This window comes from Hypanus sabinus, chromosome 5 (assembly GCF_030144855.1).
Source record: "Hypanus sabinus isolate sHypSab1 chromosome 5, sHypSab1.hap1, whole genome shotgun sequence".
Classification (NCBI taxonomy): domain Eukaryota; kingdom Metazoa; phylum Chordata; class Chondrichthyes; order Myliobatiformes; family Dasyatidae; genus Hypanus; species Hypanus sabinus.
In genome coordinates this window covers 177,940,324-177,961,112 of record NC_082710.1, presented here as the reverse complement: position 1 = coordinate 177,961,112, position 20,789 = coordinate 177,940,324, and the positions used below count along the sequence as shown (strand labels likewise).

General features: G+C 45.0%; 1 protein-coding gene across 2 annotated transcripts in view; it reads right to left on the bottom strand.

Annotated features, from left to right (window-relative positions):
* LOC132394671 (zinc-binding protein A33-like) overlaps positions 1-14,235 on the bottom strand; it is a 103,171-nt gene extending 88,936 nt beyond the window's left edge. The window contains exons 1-6 of one of the 2 annotated variants that reach the window (XM_059971041.1): positions 13,923-14,235; positions 13,694-13,789; positions 13,068-13,301; positions 11,758-11,828; positions 11,547-11,662; positions 4,579-5,786 (exon numbers count right to left, since the gene is read on the bottom strand). In XM_059971041.1, coding sequence (XP_059827024.1) covers positions 5,257-5,786; positions 11,547-11,662; positions 11,758-11,828; positions 13,068-13,301; positions 13,694-13,789; positions 13,923-13,955 — 1,080 coding nt within the window. In that variant the 5' untranslated portion in view covers positions 13,956-14,235 and the 3' untranslated portion in view covers positions 4,579-5,256. Of the gene's footprint in view, positions 1-4,578; positions 5,787-11,546; positions 11,663-11,757; positions 11,829-13,067; positions 13,302-13,693; positions 13,790-13,922 lie in introns of those variants that run through there. The other variant, XM_059971039.1, reaches the window with a different exon arrangement.
* Positions 14,236-20,789: the final 6,554 nt, after the last annotated feature.

The following is a 20,789-nucleotide window of genomic DNA, read 5'->3' as shown; positions in this document are numbered from 1 at the left end:
TAGTACAGAACCTTAGGTTCTGCCGGAACAGAGTCCAAGCGTGAATATCGAATTCAATTTTCCTTATTCTGTTTTTCTCTGCCACCCGCTGGTATCCACTTCCCCGCCCCCCATTCCATGCTGTGCTTTCCTCTTCCGTCAGACTCCATCATCGTCAGTCCTTTGTCATTTCCACCTATCACCTCCCAGTTCTGACATCATTTCTACAATCCCTCCGCTCCCTCGTCAGCCAATCCTCTCACTTGAAATCGCCTAACACCGTTCAGCTCTTACTCACCACTTCCCTGCACCTTACTATACCCGTCACCTCCCCTCTTAATGTAATTGCAGATGAAGTTCAGCTTCAAGCTTATTGTCATCTGACTATACATGCAGTACATCGAACCAAACGAGGTAACGAGGTGAGGTAGGTCTACATGTGTTAATCGCGGAAAGAAAGATGTGTGTGAGTAAAACACACAAAATGCTGGCAGAACTCAGCAGGCCAGACAGCATCTGTGGGAGGAGGTAGTGACGACGTTTCCGGCCGAAACCCTTCATCAGGAGTGAAGTAACATGGGATGGTCGGGGGGGGGGGGGGGGGGGATAAGAAGTGGGGGGAGGGATAAAGTAGAGAGCTAGGAAGTGATAGGTTGGAGGGAAATGGGCTGGGGGAAGGTGGAGAATTATGGAAAATAAAAGAGAAAGAAAGGAGATATATTGGGGGGGGGGCAAGAGAGAGAAAGAGAACCAGATTGAAATAATAGATAGGGATGGGGGTAAGGGGGCAGGGGTATCAACGGGGGTCTGTGAGTTGGATGTTAAGGCGGGAGATAAGGCGGTAGAGGAGGCCATGGACAGACATGTCAGAGTAGGAGCGGTATGTGACGGCCTCCTCTACCGTCAAGATGAGGCCGCGCGCAGGTCGATGGAACCATCTTATTTACCACCTAGGTAGCCTCCTACCTGCCGGCAGGAACATCCAACTCACAGACCTCCGTTGATCCCCCTTCCCCCCCCCCCCTTACCCCCATCTCTATCTATTATTTCAGTCTGGTTCTCTTTCTCTCTCTTTTCTCAATATATCTCCCCCCAGCCCTACCTTTCTTTCTCTTTTATTTTCCATGATTCTCCACCTTCCCCCCCAGCCCATTTCCCTCCAACCTATCACTTCCTAGCTCTCTACTTTATCCCTCCCCCCACTTCTTATCTCCCCTTGACCATCCCATGTTACTTCACTCCTGATGAAGGGTTTCGGCCCGAGACGTCGTCACTACCTCCTCCCATAGATGCTGTCTGGCCTGCTGAGTTCTGCCAGCATTTTGTGTTTTTATTTATTTCCAGCATCTGCAGATTCACTATGTGTGTGAGGCCGGTTTTCTGTGCTTGCTGTCAGATGTGGGAGGTCCTGGAGTCTCCCACCCTCCTGGACAGCCATATCTGCACCTGGTGTGTCCAGCTGCTGCTCCTAAGGGACCGTGATAGGGAACTGGACATGCAGCTAGATGACCTTGGTCTGGTCAGGGAGAACAATGAGGTGACACAAAGGAGTTATAGGCAGGTAGTCACGCCAGGGCCACGGGAGAAAGACAAGTGGGTAACAGTCAGGAGGGGGTAAGGGGTACTAGAGAGTACCCCTGTGGCTGTACCCCTTGACTATAAAGGAGGGTTATGGGCTGAGTGCAGGTTGGTGGGACTAGGTGAGAGTATGCATTCAGCATGGACTAGAAGGGCCAAGATGGCCTGTTTCCATGCTGTAATTGTTATATGTTTATATGGTTATAAGTACTCCTGCTTGAGCACTGTTGGGGGGGGGGGGCGGGGAGACCAGCCTACCTAGGGGAAGCAACAGTGGCTGGCCCTGTGGCTCAGAAGGGTAGGGAAAGGAAGACGCAGGCAGTAGTGATAGGAGCCGCTATAGTTACGGGGTCAGACTGGCAATTCTGTGGACGCAGGAAAGAAGCTTGGATGGTAGTTTGCCTTCCAGGTGCCAAGGCCCGGGGTGTTTCAGATCGCGTCCACGATACCCTGCAGTGGGAGGGAGAACAGCCAGAGGTCATGGTGCATATTGGTACCAACGACATAGGTAGGAAAAGGGAGGAGGTCCTGAAAACAGACTACAGCGAGTTAGGAAGGAAGTTGAGAAGCACAAAGGTAGTAATCTCGGGATTACTGGCTATCCCTTGTGACAGTAAGTCTAGGAATAGAATGAGGTGGAGGATAAATGTGTGGCTAAGAGATTGGAGCAGGGGGCATGCAGATATCTGGATCATTGGGACCTCTTTTGGGGCAGGTGTGACCTGTACAAAAAAAATGGGTTGCACTTGAATCCCAGGGGGACAAATATCCTGGCGGGGAGATTTGCTAAGGCTACTCGGGAGAGTTTAGACTAGAACTGTTGGGGGGTGGGAACTGAACTGAAGAGAGTGGGGAAGAGGCAGTTAGCTCACAAATAGAGAAAGCTTGGAGACAGTGCGAGAGGGAGGATAGGCAGGTGATAGAGGAGGGACACACTCAGACCAACGGTTTGAGATGCATCCATTTTAACGCAAGGAGTATTGTGAACAAAGTGGATGAGCTTAGAGGGGGGATCAGTACTTGGAGCTATGATGTGCTGGCCATTACAGAGACTTGGATGGCTCAAGGGCAGGAATGGTTACTTCAAGTGCTGGGTTTCAGATGTTTCAGAAAGGACAGGGAGGGAGGTAAAAGAGGTGGGGGCATGGCACTGTTGATCAGAGATAGTGTCACGGCTACAGAAAAGGTGGACATCATGGAGGGATTGTCTACGGAGTATCTGTGGGTGGAGATTTGGAACAGGAAGGGGTCAATAACGTTATGGAGTTTTTAATAGGCCGCCCAATAGTAACAAGCATATCGAGGAACAAATAGGGAAACAGATCCTGGAAAGGTGTAATAATAACAGAGTTGTCGTGATGGGAGATTTAACTTTCCCAAATATCGATTGGCATCTCCCTAGAGCAATGGGTTTAGATTAGGTGGAGTTTGTTAGGTGTGTTCAGGAAGGTTTCTAACACAATATGTAGATAAGCCTACTTGATCTGATATTGGGAAATGACCCTGGTCAGGTGTCAGATCTCTCAGTGGGAGGGCATTTTGGAGATAGTGATCATAATTCTATCTCTTTTACAATAGCATTGGAGAGAGGTAGGAACAAATAAGTTAGAAAAGCATTTAATTGGAGTAAGGGGAATTATGAGGCTATCAGGCAGGAAATTGGAAGCTTAAATTGGGAACAAATGTTCTTAAGGAAAAGTACAGAAGAAATGTTGCAAATGTTCAGGGGATATTTGTGTGGAGTTCTGTATAGGTACATTCCAATGAGACAGGGAAGTTATGGTAGGGTACAGGAACTGTGGTGTACAAAGGCTGTAATAAATCTAGTCAAGAAGAAAAGAAAAGCTTACAAAAGGTTTAGAGAGCTAGGTAATGCGAGAGATCTAGAAGATTATAAGGCTAACAGGAAGGAGCATAAGGAGGAAATTAGGAGAGCCAGAAGGGGCCATGAGAAGGCTTTGATGGGCAGGATTAAGGAAAACCCCAAGGCATTCTACAAGTATGTGAAGACCAAGAGGATAAGACGTGAAATAATAGGGCCTATCATGTGTGACAGTGGGGAAGTGTGTATGGAACTGGAGGAAATAGCAGAGGTACTTAATGAATACTTTAATTTAGTATTCACTATGGAAAAGAATCTTGGTGATTGTAGTGATGACTTACAGCGGACTGAAAAACTTGAGCATGTAGATATTAAGAAAGAGGATGTGCTGGAGCTTTTGGAAAGCATCAAATTGGATAAGTCACCGTGACTGAAAGAGATGTACCCCAGGCTACTGTGGGAGGCAAGGAAGGAGATTGCTGAGCCTCTGGCGATGATCTTTGCATCATCAATGGGGATGGGAGAGGTTCCGGAGGATTGGAGAGTTGCGGATGTTGTTCCTTTATTCAAGAAAGGGAGTAGAGATAGCCCAGCGAGTCTTATTTCACTGGTTGGTAAGTTGATGGAAAAGTTCCTGAGATTTAAGAACATTTGGAGATATATAATATGATTAGGAATTGTCAGCATGGCTTTGTCAAGGGCAGGTCGCGCCTTGTAAGCCTGATGGAATTTTTTGAGGATGTGACGAAACACATTGATGAAGGAAGAGCAGTAGATGTAATGTATCTGAATTTCAGCAAGGCATTTGATAAGGTACCCCACGCAAGGCTTAAGTTTTAAGGTGCTTTGAAGCAGGTACAGAGGAGATGTCAAGGTAAGTTGTTTTCTTTTTAAAATGCGGAGATTGGCGAGTGCGTGGAATGGGCTGCCAGCGATGTTGGTGGAGGCGGATGCAATAGGGTCTTTTAAGAGACTCTTGGATAGGTACATGGAGCTCAGAAAGATAGAGGGCTATGGGTAACCCTGGGTAATTTCTAAAGTAAGTACATGTTCAGTGCAGCTGTGTGGGCCAAAGGGCCTGTTTTGTGCTGTAGGCTTTCTATGTTTTCAAACAAAACAACTTTCCTCCAGACCACGATACACTTGCAGAAGAAATATCATGCACAGTGCATAAAAGAAAATATTACCATAAATTATTTAATTAAAATATAATTTATATGTATGTAGTGCACATCACCGGTAAACAGTAAACTGTTCGCTGTCCTAATGCTGAGACCTCGGTGGTGGCAGTGTACTCACTGTCTCACAGCCTGATGGAAGAAGCTGTTAGCCAGTCTGGCAGTCCAGTCGTGATGCTTCTGTAACTCCTTCCTGACTGCAGTGGAGCACAGAGACTGTGGGATGCATGGTGCAAATCTGCAGTAATGCTTCAGGCCCTTCATCTACAATGCTCAGGGTAAAAGGCACAAATAGGGAGGATGGAGAAGCCAGTTATCATCTCAATAGTTCTTAATATTAACGAAGGGTCAATTTACTATGAAGTTTCGACAAGAAACATCAACTATGCATATCTCTTGATGAGTGTTGCCCGACCTGCTGTTTTCCTCCAGTGCTTTGTCTGTTACTACCACGTCAATACAGTGGATTTTAGGGGAAACTTGGGAGCTCAGGACCCAATGTCCACGCTGTTGTTGGAGTCATGGGAAGCGCGATTATTTCAATGTTTATAAATTTTAAAAATTATCGCTGTTCCATTGACCAATGAAATTAAAACTAATGGGTTAACAGGTTGAATATCTATTTGTGTTTATCTCACCTTTTCCATATTTATAATCACACAGGTGTACTCCTGTCACTGGTCCTGGGACCCCACCCATTTATGGCACAGGAGGGGAACTGCAAATTCTCAGCCACTGGCTTCCATCCCAAGCCCAGAAGAAAGGATAAAGTTTCTCTGTGAATTTATTCACAGTGAAAGTGTGGAGATGGGACTTGGTCTCCACATTGTAAAATGAAACAGTCCCGGATTCGTAACTGAGATAAATCCCCACCCTCCCAGGGATGGGACCAGCAGGGAGACGATATGGAGGAGAGGTCAGAACATGAAACTCGTTACAAACTCGCCGGACTGTCCAGAATCCAGTCTCTGGGTTCAGTGTGATACCTCCCTTCCTCTCCACAGACTCTGTTGCGACTCCCAGAATCCAGCGCTGATTCCCTGCCACCTCCATCTCCCAGTAATGTCTCCCCGATGTGAATCCCTCTGATGCCAGCACACAGAACCAGTTTGTGAACCTCTTCCCGGTGTCAGAGAGATCCCTCCGGGTCCGAGTCCACCTCACACTCTTCCGATCCTCAGACACCTCGAGCGCCGGATGCGCCGTTTCCACATCCAGGCTGACAGAGACTGGGGGGAGAAGCAGAGAATTAGAGAGTCCCTGGGGATGGAGGTGGAGGGAGCCTGAAAAGCACAGCCCTAAGCAATTCAGAAAGCCTTGCACTACTGAACAGTCTGAACTTCCCAGGATTCTGCTGCAGCATTCCCTCTCTGCCCTGTACCAAGTATATTATTTTGAGAATTGCACAGAATATAAGGACGCAATAAGGAAGCAGGAGTTAGTCAGCAGGCTCCTCAAACCTGCCCTATCATTCAATATGGCCATAATTGATCTCTGCTGTTATCAAATCCTCTTCTGTGCCAGTTTGCCAAGCGCTCACATCCTTGAACATTCAAGCATTTCTCTATCTCCACCATAGAGATTTCCAATAAACTTATCTCTACCACCCTCATGGGCTGACAATTCCACAGATCTACCATCTGCCATGAAAAGAAATCTGCGCACACCTCACTTATAAATAAATGACCCCTAACTTGTAAGCGCTCTTGACGTGACTCTCATACTTGAGAAAACATCTGAACTTCTACCTGGTCAAGTCAAGTCCCTTAGGATCAGTTATGTTTAAATAAGGTCTAGCCCTCATTCTTCCAAGCTCATCTAGACCCTAACCATTCAGCATCCCTCTCATTCCAGGAATGAGCTGATAAATCTCCTTCCAGTGGCATTTTTTTTTAAGTTCGGAAGGTCAAATTGATGGAGCACTGAGGTGTGTTCTCACCAATGCACTGTACAGCTGCAGCTAGTCACCATTATGCCCATACTTGGCACGATATTATCCATATGAGGAATGGACTGGACAGAATGGAACAATAAAAGGAGCAGTTTGTATCAAATGTTTCTCAGAATATTTTGGTATTATAGAGAAATGCTGCTCCAGTAAGTGCAGTCTGACCTTTGCCTTATAGAGCCTTAGCTTTGCATACAGAATAGTAAAACTTGTCTTAGAAATCTGTTGGAATTTATTGATGAAATAACAGACAGGATAGACAAAAGAGATTTGGGGAAGGTTGTTCACTTGGATTTTCAGAATACGTCTCAGAAGGTGCCGCTGCTAAACAAGATAAGAACCCATGGCATCACAGGAAAGACACTAACAATGGCGGAAGAATGGCCGACTAGCAAAGAGTGGGAGTAAAGGGGACCTTTTTGAGTTGGCAGCCAGTGACTAATGGTTTTCCCCAAGGGTCAGTGTTGCAACTACTTCCTTTCACATTCTATGTCAGTGATCTGGATGACAGAATTGATGGCTTTGTGTCCAGGATTGCAGATAATACAAAAATAGGTGGAAGGCAATTGGTGTTGAGGAAGCAGGGAATTAGCAGAAGGAACTCAGCGGATTAGGAGAATGGGCAAAGAGGTGGCAGATGGAGTTCAGTTTTGGGAAGTGTATATTAATGCATTTTAGTAGAGGATATAAAGATGTAGAATATTTTTGAAAAGGGGAGAAAATTCAGAAACTGGAGGTGCAAAGAGAATTGGGAGTCCTAGTGCAGGATCCCCTAAAGGTTAACTTGCAGGTTGAGTGAGGAAGGCAAGTGCAATGTTAGTGTTTTCGTTCGAGAGAACTGGAAAATAAAACCAATGGTATAATGCTGAGGCTTTGTAAGGCATTGGTTAGACCACATGTGGACTATTGTGAACTGCACTGAGCCTCTTGTTAAAGCAAGGATATGCTGGCATTGAAAAGCAAGGATGTGCTGGCATTGAAAAGCAAGGATATGCTGGCATTGAAAAGCAAGGATGTGCTGGCATTGAAAAGCAAGGATGTGTTGGCATTGAAAAGCAGGGATATGCTGGCATTGAAAAGCAAGGATGTGCTGGCATTGAAAAGCAAGGATGTGCTGGCATTGAAAAGCAAGGATATGCTGGCATTGAAAAGCAAGGATGTGCTGGTATTGAAAAGCAAGGATGTGCTGGCATTGAAAAGCAAGGATATGTTGGCATTGAAAAGCAAGGATGTGTTGGCATTGAAAAGCAGGGATGTGTTGGCATTGAAAAGTAACAATGTGCTGGCATTGAAAAGGGTCCAGATGAGGCTCTGGGTGAGATCCTGCCACATATCACAACACAAAATGGAGGAGTTAGTGAGATGACACAAAGGACAGGCAGGAGATGAGGCATAAGCATAGCCAGTGGGATACTTACAGGGCAATAAAGACATGGTGCAGTTATACTGGACTGAAAGAGTTATATTTGAATGCACACAGCATAAGAAACAAAATGGACGATCTTGAAACTCAGCTACAAATTGGCTAAAGGGTGGCTGCCAATGGGAACTGAATGTCTGATACGGTGTATCAGAAAGATAGGTTAGTAGAGATAGGGGGTGATGTCGTCCTGTGTATAAGAAATAATATTAAATCATTAGAAAGAAATGACATAGAATTGGAAGGTGTAGAATCTCTACGGGAGAGTTAAGAAATGACAAGAGTAAAAGGACCCAAATGGCAGTTGTATACAGGCCTCCAAACAGCAGCCTGGATGTGGATTACAAATTACAGCAGGAGCTAGAAAAGGTATGTCAGAAGGGCATTGTCATGATAATTGTTGTGGGTTTTAGCATGAAAGTGGATTGGGAAAACCAGGCCAGTACTGGAGCTCAAGAGAGAGAACTTGTAGAATGTCTGAGGAATGGCTTTTTAGAACAGCTTGTTATTGAGCCCACTAGGTAATCGGCTGTGCTGGATTGGGTGTTGTGCAATGATCTGGAGGTGATAAGGAAGTTTAAGGTTAGGGAACTCTTAGGGAACAGTGATCATAATATGATCGAGTTCACTTTGTAATGTGAGAAGGAGAAACTAAATTCCAGTGTGTTGGTATTTCAGTGGAATAAAAGTAATTACAATGGCATGAGAGGGGAACTGGCCAAAGTTGACTGGAAAGGGACACTAGCAGGAAGGACAGCAGAGTTTCTGTGACAAATGAGGGAAGTACAAGACAGATATATTCCAAATAAGAAGAAATTTTCAAAGGGAAGAAGGACACTACAGTGCCTGACAACTGAAGTCAGAGCCAAAGTAAAAACAAAAAAGTGGGCATACAATGAATCCAAAACCAGTGGGAAGATAGAGGATTGGGGATCTTTTAAAAACTTGCAGAAGGAAACTAAGAAAGTCATTAGGAAGGAAAAGGTGAATTATGAAAGGAAGCTGGCAACTAATTTCAAAGAAAACACAAAAGCTTTTTTAAATATATAAAGGGTAAAAGAGAGTTGAGGGTAAATATAGGACCAATAGAAAATGACACTGGAGGTATTGTAATGAGAGATACAGAGATGGCAGAGGAACTGAATACATATTTTTAATCAGTCTTTACAGTGGAAGACATCTGCAGTATACCGGACATTCAAGTGTGTCAGGGAAGTGAAGCAAATTACGACTGAGAAGGTGCTCAGGAAGTCTAATGGTCTGAGGATGGATAAATATTCTGGAGCTGATGGAATGTACCCTCGGATTCTGAAGGAAGTAGCTGGAGAGATTGTGGAGGCATTAACAATGATCTTTCAAGAACCAATAGATTCTGCCATTGTACTGGATGACTGGAAAATTGTATATGTTACTCCACTATTTAAGAAGGGTGGGAGGCAGCAGATAGGAAACTATAGACCTGTTAGCCTAACATCAGTGGTTGGGAAGTCATTGGAATCGATTGTTAGGGATGAGATTACTGAGTACCTGGAGGCACGTGACAAGATAAGCCAAAGCCAGCATGGTTTCCTGAAAGGAAACTCTTGCCTGACAAACCTACTGCAATTCCTTGAGGAAATTACAAGCTTTGAAGAAATTGAGGTAGACGAAGGAGATGCAGTAGATGTGGTGTACTTGGATTTTCGGAAGGCTTTTGACAAAGTGCCGCACATGAAGATGCTTAGCAAGATAAGAGCCCATGGAATTATTAGCATGGGTGGATCATTGGCTGATCAGCAGAAATCAGAGTGTGGAAATAAACGGATCCTATACTGACTAGCTGCCGGTTACCAGTGGAGTTCCACAAGGGTTGGTGTTGGGACCACTGCTTTTTGCGATGTGTGTTAATGATGTGGACAATGGGATTAATGGATTTGTGGCTAAATTTGCCGATGATACAAAGATAGGTGGAAGAGCGGATAGTGTTGAGGAAACAGAGAGCCTGCACAGAGACTTAGATAGTTTAGGGGAATGGGCAAAGAAGTGGCAAATGAAATACAATGTTGGAAAGTGTGTGATCATGCACTTTGATGGAAGAAATAAATGGGCAGACTATTATTTAGATGGGGAGAGAATTCAAAATGCAGAGATGCAAAGGGACTTGGGAGTCCTTGTGCAAGATACCCTAAAGGTTAACCTCCAGGGTGAGTCGGTGGTGAAGAAAGCAAATGCAATGTTTGCATTCATTTCAATGTCGGTACAGATTATAAGAGCAGTGCTGTGTTGTTTAGACTCTATAAGGTACTCATGAGATCACACTTGCAGTACTGTCTGCAGTTTTGGGCTCCTTATTTTAGAAAGGATATACTGACATTGGAGAGATTTCAGAGAAGATTCACAAGAATGTTTACAGGAATGAAAGGGTTACTGTATGAGGAACGTCTGGCAGCTCTTGGGCTGTATTCCCTGGAGCTCAGGAGAATGAGGGGGGGGATCAAAGAGAAACATTCCGCATGTTAAAATGCCTGAACAGAGTACATATGACAAAGTTATTTCCCATAGTATGGGAATCTAGGAGAAGAGGACACAACTTCAGTATTGAAGGATGTCCATTTAGAACAGAGATGCAGAGAAATTACTTTAGTTGGAGGGTTGTAAATCTGTGGAATTTGTTGCCACGAGCAGTTGTGGATGCCAAGTCATTTGGTGTATTTAAAGCAGAGTTAGATAGGTTCTTGATTAGTTGGGGCGTCGAAGGGTATGGGGAGAAGGCAGGGGAATGCGGATGACTGGAAGATCTGGATCAACCCATGATTGAATGGTGGAGGGCTGGATGGGCCAAATGGCCTACTTCTGCTCCTATATCTTTTGGTCTTACGGTCTTATTAAGCATATTAATATGGATAAATCCCTGAAGCCTGATGGGGTGCATCTGAGAGTATTAGGATTAAGGAAGGACTTGCAGGGACTCTGGCAGATATAATTACAGTATTTAGCATTTAGCCACAGGTGAGACGCCAAAGACTGAAGATTCAGGTTGTGTTTTTCAGTAAGAAGGACTGGAAGGACAAGCCAGGGAACACCAGGCTGCTGAGCCCAACATCAGTGGTGTGAAAGTTACTGGAATGGATTCTGAGAAACAGTTTTGCCAACATTTGAAGAGATAAAGAGTGATTAGAGATAGCCAGCGTACCTTTGTGGGTTGAAAATTGCATGACATATTTCATTAGGTTTATTGAAGAGGCAACAGTAGCAATTGATCAGAAGAGATTGTAGATATTGCCACCCTGAACTTCAGCAAGGTCTTTGACAAGGTATCTTTTTGTGTCTGTCATTTAATTTAATGAATGTTAATCCCTCAGCAGCCATAGTAGAATTGAGCCGCATCTCATGCAATATTTTGTAGTCTAGATGGATTCAGGATGAAGTAGTTAATGGAACAGCCCATGTACTGGGTTATTGTACCATTCTGTTGATTGTTTTCAGGGATCTGACCTCGGCAGCTGATGATATGAAAGTGATGCTGCCCAACAGTGGGGTTTTTGCTGAAATTAAACTCAAATTACCCACCAGTCCATTACTAAATTCAAACTTTGAGTACATAAAGTTCTCTCAAAGACAAGGTTAAAAAATGAGACTTACTCAGCTTAGTGACATGAAACATTTCTCTCCACACCGTATACAATAGGGGCTGATCAAATTTTTCAACCGGCAGTGCACCATCTGCCACTGACAATAATTCTTTCTCTTCAATAATCCTGCAATTATTAAACAGTTGGTTATAAACAAATTATCAACAATCCATGAATCTTTTAACAAAAACATGCATAATTTCTGTTAAGAGCAGATGTACCTCTTCTTCCGACAAGATTCCTCCTGAAAGAAATAAAGCAGATATTTGACTTCATTGAAATCTTCCACATCCTGACAACAGGAATTTCAGCCAAGTTATCACAGCTGCTAAAAATTCCCATTTCCAACTATCTAGCTCACACTCCTAGAGACACACAGAGAGAATGAATACAAGGAATGTTTCTGAAAAATGCATCTTAACTCAGTGGAAGAAATTTTCAGGAAAGATAGAAGATGAATGACTCTGATAAAATGTCACTGATGATCAGATTGCAGATGGAAGTGATGGTGTTGGGGTTGGAGAAAGTACCGCTGGTTGAGAGGAGAAAATTTGCAAGGTGGTCTTTGATAAATCCCACAAGAAATCCAGTGAAGAAAGCTGCTGCTGTGTGGCTAAAGCAGACAGGAGAGATTCAACGTAATGTGGAAGGAAAATGAACAGATAAAATTTGGGACACTGTTGATGGGTGTGGTGAGCAGATAGGAACAGGCTTGTGCAGAGTAGGAAGTGACAGAAGATCATGGGCTGAATTGCCTGATGTGATGTAGAATGGGATAGAATCCCTTGTGGAACATATCTGAAAGAGAAAACAGGCCATCTGTTTACCTTATGCAATTCAGCCTTCGTTCCCACAGACCAACAGAGACCTTGACACTGGTCATTCCTGATAATCTTAGAATGTGGGACTGTAAATGGATTTTAATGTGAGTTTCAGGGAGCATATTACATGGTGAATCACAGAAACAATTGCTGCTCAGTGCTCAGATCTTAGTAACTTGTTCCCCATAGACTGAAGTAAGAGATGAAACACATTTGCTGTTTGCCACAATTATCACATATATCAAAACATCAAAATATACAGAAAAACTGTGTTGTTTTCCGTCAATGACTAACAGAGTCCTCATATGTGCTGAGGGCAGAGCCAACACAGCATGCCCACAACTTGCTATCCCTAGCCTGACGATCTTTGGAAAATGTGGGAGGAAACTGGAGCACCCAGAGGAATCCCATGCTGTCAAGTGCAAAAAATCTGAACTCCTTACCGATAGCGGGAATTGAAACCTGATCACTGATCGTTGGCACTCTAGTTCTAATGCATTATGATAATCACTATGCAGTGCTACCATGCAGACTTTCCAGTGATGTGCACATATTGTGGGAGGCCATTTTGGAGACAGCAACAGTCAAAGCATCGTTCAAGTTAAATTGGCTTCTAACTATCAGGAAACGCTGCATTTACTTCAAATATATCACTCTTCATTTCGTGCCTGTGAACTTTCTTTGAATCAAGTTTACATGTAATCCCTCACCTTGAGAAATACTACACTGTCTTTTTGATCCATCTGTTCCTGTAACTTTGAGAATTTCTTCTGAATAGAATTTAAATTCTCTTGAATCCGTCGAAGATTTTTTCCCATTGCATTTAGAATCCTCTCCTCTTCTTCCCTGAGATCTCGGAGTATGCTCTGCTCTTTCTCAATGAGAATCTGGCGCAGTTCAGCAAACTGCGATGTGATGTGGGTCTGAAGGCTGCGAGACTGTTCCTGTCAAATGAAAGTTGAGTATTAATAAATGCAGTTACTGCATTGTATTCCCTTATAACATTGAAGATGACTTTCTGGCCCATCAAAGTATATGCTGGTTATCAGAGAAATCTTATTGATTCTTTTCTCTCGCATTTCCCTTAAATCTATTCCCCCTCAATATGTTAACTGCAATCTGATTCACATACCATCCATCTTCACCGGATTAATTTGGCATCATTAATGTTTTCAGCTAGAGCACCGAGGATGTGACTGAGCGGCAGTGTTCACAGGGAGAAACCTGCAAACGTGCAGACAGCACCGCAAGTCAGGTCAGTGGAGCTACATCTGCTATTGTGCTTCAAAGCAACAAATGTATACAAGATCAGAAATTCTGCAGCGGAAGGACTCACCCGAACTCTTGAAATCTTCTCTTTCTGTTGTTGCTCCATTTCCTGTAAGTCTGATTTCTTTTCTGTGAGAGAGTCTAAGGAAGATTTCACCCGATCCTGGTATCAGAGAGTAAATGAATTAGCAAATAAAGATACAGTGCCAATTCAGATCAGCTGATTGTCATATCGGGAACTTAAAAAATAAAGTGGCAGTTAAATATTCAGGTGATCAAAATCTGTTTGTTTTTACCTTATAGATTTCAACTGCTTCGTTAACCGGCATGAACTTGTGGTACTTGTGTTCCCGCGCGTCTCTACAGATCACACAGATTAATTTCTTGTCCGTTTCACAAAACAGCTTCAGTTCTTCCTGATGTTCCTTGCAGTGAAGTTGATTTGCCTCCTCTCTCGGATTCAGGTGCACTTTTCGAGCTTTCTCAGCCAGTCTTGTTAAGGCCCAATTTGCCCTGAAGGTGCGGTCTGCAAACTCCTCTCTACATTCCGGACAGGAGTTTCTCTCCTCCCTTTCCCAACACCTTCTGATACAGGAACGGCAGAAGTTGTGCCCAGCGACACCGGATCAGTGAAGAAATCCAGGCAGATGGAACAAATTGCCTCCTCGGTTAAACTCTCGACTTGGCCTTTCGAAGCCATGTTAACGCCCAGCACTTCCTGATTCACGATCCTTTTACTTTTGGGGATCCGCGGAACCCCTGCAGTACCGCGATTGTCCAGTAGACGCGCTGCAGTCTCAGGGAATGAATGTTATGTTGCCGCAAGTTGAGTGCTACAGGAGCCGTTTTAAATAACGTGTGCTGGGTGGCCCAGGCTGTAAGAAGTCTAATTACCTGAGTGAAGATGCCGTACTCAGCCTAACAGTCATTCTTCTTATACTGTGGTGCATTCTTATACCGTGCCTGATGGTAGGAGGTCTAATATGGATGGGTGGGAGGGCTCCTTGACAACACTGCGGGCTCTGGCAATGCACCGATTCTGATACATGTTCTGGATGAGAGTGAGAGTGATGATTCTCTCAGCTGTCCACACATTCGATTACAGGGCACTGTGGTCCAATTCCTTGTACCATGTATTTATTTTCTTATTGTAACATACTGTCAAACTATTTACTGCACTGTCCAGCTGCCACAACACAACAAATTTCATGACATACGTCAGTGATAACAAACCTGATTCTGATTCGAATTCTTGACCCCGCTGGGAAATCCTGTCTTCCTGAGGTGCGGCACCCAGAATTGGAGCCGAGTCTCTATCATTCAGCTGTGGAGACCTTCCCGTAGCTTGTAATTTCCCGCCCGGGGAGCGAGCTGCCAGAGTTTCTGTTCATAGCTTTTGCTCTCAACTGGGCTTCCTTGTTCGCCTGTACTCTCTTTTGTAAGAGATATAGCTAATCAATCTCCCCACCCCCACGCAGAGTGCTGATCTATTTGTCTCTTGCCTTCTGTCTCATGGAATAATTGGTGTTCCAGTTGTTAATCATTAGACAGACAGACAGATAGAATTTATTGATCCCGAGGGAAATTGGGTGGAAATACAATTGTATCGGCATGAATTACTCTGTCTGATGGTCTGGTGGAAGAAACTGTCCCAGAGCCTGTTGGTCCTGGCATTAGAGCTCCTTATGTGGGTTTGGTCTGGTAACACACTACTGTAATTCTATCCCATTGCTTTGTCATTCATAAAATTGACTTCCTTTGAAACCAATTGACCTAAATTTACTCTTCACTTTTTGACAGCCAGCTGCTAAACAGGTTTCTTTTCGAAGCCTTTTACTACAAGGTACTACAGAGATGATCACTGGCCCACTTTGTCTTTCATCCATCGCTCCTCAGCTGGGACAATCAGCTCAGCAAGGGAAACCTGGAGATGACAACATTGCCAAGAACTGGAAATGATGTCCAGTCCTGAGAGGGTAAGCAAGGCTAATGTCCTCCCCCAAACAGCATTTATGAACTTAGTTTTGTCACATGTACACCTAAAACTATAATGGGTCACTGAAATTAATGATCAACACAGTCTGAAGATTGGACTGATGAAGCCACAAGTGTAGCCACACTTCTGACACCAACGTAGTTAAGCCTGCAACATACTAACTCTAATGCATACATCTTTGGAATGTAGGAGGAAATCAACACAGTCTTCAGAAGAATATACAAACTCCTTTCAGACAGTGGGAATTGAACAGGGCCACCGATACTGTTATAGTGTTACGATATCTGCAATACTGCAGAGCTTCCCAAATTGGATGGGGTTGTTTGGGAAGGAAAGGGTGGTGGGGGAGAGGCAAACGACAAAGTAAGCAGGGACTTCCCGATTGGGTGGGAGAGAAAGTTGGTTCTCACCGTACTCACATACAGTACTCCTTTCTCAGTTGGAAATGCTCATTGTCACATTGGAGTTAGTGAGATCTTCTTCTGAAGCCCATCAGCACTTCCGGGGCAGAGGCAAAACAGCTAACAGTGACTGATCAAGAGCAAGTGTCTTTATATCTCCCTGCATTGCAGAATGACAAAATGGTGGACGCTAATTTGTGGTGGGAGATCCTGTTGTACATCCCTGTGGATGGTGTTCGAATTTTCACATTGAACAAATGGGTCAGATTGCTGAATTTGTATTAAGACCTTACCACATCACAGAAGGGACACCACTGATATCAATTCCTTTGATGGCAAAGAAAGGCAGCTGGAGGAAATTATCTGGCCTCTTGGGTTTTGGCATTCTGTTCTGGGGGAACTGGGAGGGGTTAATCTATTCCAGCCAACCTCAGTCCAGAGTATGGTGACAGTCTTAAGGGACTTGAGTCTCAATGGCCCTGATGGAGTAAATGCTTCAAAGGCTGGTATTTCCCTACGTACCATTTATATAATTGAAATGTCCTGACTTTTAGTGATTTCCCCACCTGACAGAGTGTTGGTGTGGGTGGTATGTTGAGTACAGGAACAAGGTGTAAGATGAATGGCAAGTGTGAGCAAGAACAGTATCCTGGGATTCTGTGTCAATGCCAAATGGTGTTGTGAAGCTGGGCACTTGCTGGAAGCTAAATAGCACCTAATGGATATGCAGTTCCTACGCCTACCCACTTGTCCCATAGCGTGGTGCAGTTGATATGTGGGGCCATGTTTATGCCACCCCAGTGCCCTGAATGAACACCTTGACCATGCTATTACAAAGGTAGGATGCTTTAAATGATAGCTGTTCTCAGCAAGGTATGGCCAAACTGTGTTGGGAAGTAATTTTGATGGATTACCTCCTCACAAAGGAAGGTGACGCTTGTATTATTGGTCAGGAATGCTGCACCCCCATTCCCGACAGGTCGGGTAACATCACTCACCTGGTTGATCATATCTCAGAGTCAGTGTGTGGAGTAAAGTGAGGGATCAGCTCAGCAGCCATTACACTCCAGGGTGGGGCTGGTGGCCTTTTGGGGCACAGGGAGGCTGGTGGACTGCTGTGGTACACTGGGAGGTGACCATTGGGTTTACAGTACTGGGTATTTTACTCTTGTGATTTCTGTATAACATGTTCACGAGTGTTGGAAAGTCACATTCGCAGCTTTCGAGGGGTGGAGTGTCCTGTGAGGGCATGTCTTACTCTGATTGTCGAATGCCATTTCCATTGTGATTGGTTAGGTTAGAAGGTGCAGCTGCTTTTCCAATTGGATAAATGTCTGGTGTTCATTTTCAGATAACCCGGGTATAGAAGATAACAGGTGGAAGGGATTTGCTCTTTTTTTCCTTCGTTTAAGACATGCCCAGTGGGAAGGTATGTTCTGCATGCACTTTTAACTAAGAATGTTTGTTGAATATTCAGCTTTGATTTGACAGTAACTTGGGAAGTTTGGTTGAATTTTTACTGTTTGTAAATAAATGATTAATATACCGATTTAAAGTCTGTGCATTTTCTGTATCACTTACTGGACCTGCAATCCTGATTGAATGTTATACCTATGACATTCACAGCTGTCTTGACTATACCTCTACCCACCCTGTCACTTGTCAAAATGCCATTCTCTTTTCTCAGTTCCTCCGTCTCCATCGCATCTGTTCTCAGGATGATGCTTTTCATTCCATAACAAGTGAGATGTCCACCTTCTTCAAAGAGAGGAGCTCCCCCTTCCTCCATAATCAATGCTGTCCTCACCTTCATTGCTTACATTTCATGCACATCTGCCCTCACTCCATCATACCAAGAGTAATGTTCCTCTTTCCCACCCTGCTCTCGTGACTACACCCCTCCCCCACCTGAAACCACCACGGTGCTTCGCAGCGGAACAGGTGAGAAGACAGCTGAAATGTCTCCACCCAAGCAAGGCTGCAGGCCCAGATGGTGTCAGCCCCAGGGTGCTCAAAGCCTGTGCCCGCCAGCTATGTGGAGTACTTCACCATGTCTTCAACCTGAGCCGGAGTCTTCAGAGGGTTCCTGTGCTGTGGAAGACGTCCTGCCTCAGTCCTGTACTGAAGACGCCTCGCCCCAGTGGCTCCAATGACTACAGACCGGTGGCATTGACCTCCCACGTCATGAAGACCCTGGAGAGACTTGTTCTAGAGCAGCTCTGGCCTATGGTTAGGCCACACTATGACCCCCCCTCCAGTTGGCCTATCAGTTGAGGATGTTGAGGATGCCATCATCTACCTGCTAAACCATGTCTACGCCCACCTGGACAAGCCTGCGAGCACTGTGAGGGTCATGTTTTTTGACTTCTCCAGTGCGTTCAGCACCATCCGCCCTGCTCTGCTGGGTGAGAAGCTGACAGTGATGCAGGTGGATGCTTCCCTGGTGTCATGGATTATTGACTACCTGACTGGCAGACCCCAGTACGTGCGCTTGCAACACTGTGTGTCAGACAGAGTGGTCAGCAGCACTGGGGCTCCACAGGGGACTGTCCATTCTCCCTTTCTCTTCACCATCTACACCTCGGACTTCAACTACTGCACAGAGTCTTGCCATCTTCAGAAGTTTTCTGATGACTCTGCCATAGTTGGATGCATCAGCAAGGGAGATGAGGCCGAGTACAGGGCTACGGTGGGAAACTTTGTCAAATGGTGCGAGCAGAATCATCTGCAGCTTAATGTGAAAAAGACTAAGGAGCTGGTGGTGGATCTGAGGAGGGCTAAGGCACCGGTGACCCCTGTTTCCATCCAAGGGGTCAGTGTGGACATGGTGGAAGATTACAAATACCTGGGGATATGAATTAACAATAAACTGGACTGGTCAAAGAACACTGAGGCTGTCTATAAGAAGGGTCAGAGCCATCTCTATTTCCTGAGGAGACTGAGGTCCTTTAACATCTGCCATACGATGCTGTGGTGGCCAATGCTATCATGTTTGCTGTTGTGTGCTGGGGAAGCAGGCTGAGGGTAGCAGACATTAACAGAATCAACAAACTTATTAGTAAGGCCAGTGATGTTATAGGGTTGGAACTGGACTCTCTGGCGGTGGTGTCTAAAAAGAGGATGCTGTCCAAGTTGCATGCCATCTTGGACAATGACTCCATCCACTCCATAATGTACTGGTTAGGCACAGGAGTACATTAAGCCAGAGACTCATTCCACCGAGATGTAACACTGAGCGTCATAGGAAGTCATTCCTGCCTGTGGCCATCAAACTTTACAACTCCTCCCTTGGAGTCTCAGACACCCTGAGCCAATAGGTTGGTCCTGGACTTACTTCCACTTGGCATGATTAACTTATTATTTAATTACTTATGTTTTTATATTGCTATATCTCTTCACTATTATTGGTTGGTGCGGCTGTAACAAAACCTAATTTCCCTCGGGATCAATAAAGTCTGTCTGTCTGCCTATCTGTCCTGCTGTCCTCACCAACCACCTCACAAGCCTCCACATGTAGCAAACAGTTCTCCATGAATTCTGCCAGCTCCAATGGGATCCCACCATCAAGCATATGTTTCCCTCTCCCAAAATTTCAACTTTTCGCAGAGATTGCTCCCTACATGACTCTATTGTCCAATCGTCCCTCTACAGTGATCTCCCTCTTGGCATTTATCCTTGCAAGCTCAAGTGTCACACCTGCCCCTACACCTCCTCCCTCACTTTTATTCAGGGCCCCAGACAGTCCTTGCAGGTGATGCAACACTTCACCTATGTCGTCATATACATTATTCAGTGCTCCCAGTGTGGCCTCCTGTAAGTCAGTGAGACCCATCAGAGATTGGAAGACGGCTCTGTGGAGAAATGTTGTTCCATCTGCCACGAAGAGCAGCAATTCCCAGCAGCCACCCATTTCAATGCTACTTCCCATTCACATTCCAAAATGTCAGTCCATGACCCCCTCTTCTGCCACGAAGAGGCCACACTCAGGTTGGAGGAGCAACACCTGATATTTCATCTGGGTAGCCTTCAACCCGATGGCATGAACATTGATTTATTGAACTTCTGATAATGCCCCTCTCCCATCCGCTGCTTCACCCATTCTTATTTTCCTCTCCTACCTCTGTTCTTACCTGCCCATCACCTCTCTCTGGTGCTCCTCCCCTTTCATTTTCTTCGAAGGCGTTCTGACCTTTCCTAGCAGATCCTCCAGCCCTTTATCTCTTCCACCAGTCAACTTCCCAGATCTTTCCTTCACTCTCTCTCCCCTCCCGATTTCACCTACCACCTGCCACCTTGTATTTCTTTGTCCCCGGCCTCCAGCTTCTCTAGTCCTACACCCTCGCTATTCAGTGCTGATGAAGGGTTTTGACCCAAAATGCCGACTGTTTAACTCTCATCCATAGATGCTGCTGACCTGCTGAGCTCCTCCAGCACATTGTGTGTAGTGCAGAGGGGCTGGCAAGCCCCGGGATTGGAGGTCTGCAAGAGTACAGAGATCAAGACCCCAAGGTCCATGTCCGGTGATCAGCAAGTGCTGAGTTGGATACCTAGAAGTTTTGCGAAATCCAGAGTTGGAAGCCAGAGCTCAAAGTCCAAGGCTGGAAGTCGAGGCCCCAAGGTCGAAGACTGAAGCCAGGGAGTCTAGAGACTGAGGCTTGATATCTGTGATTCTGTGAGTCCAGGGCCACAGACTGTGTTCAGAGGCTTGTCCAGGGGTTGTAGGTCAGTGTGTGTGTGAGTGGGCAGGATGCATCTCCTTTCGACTT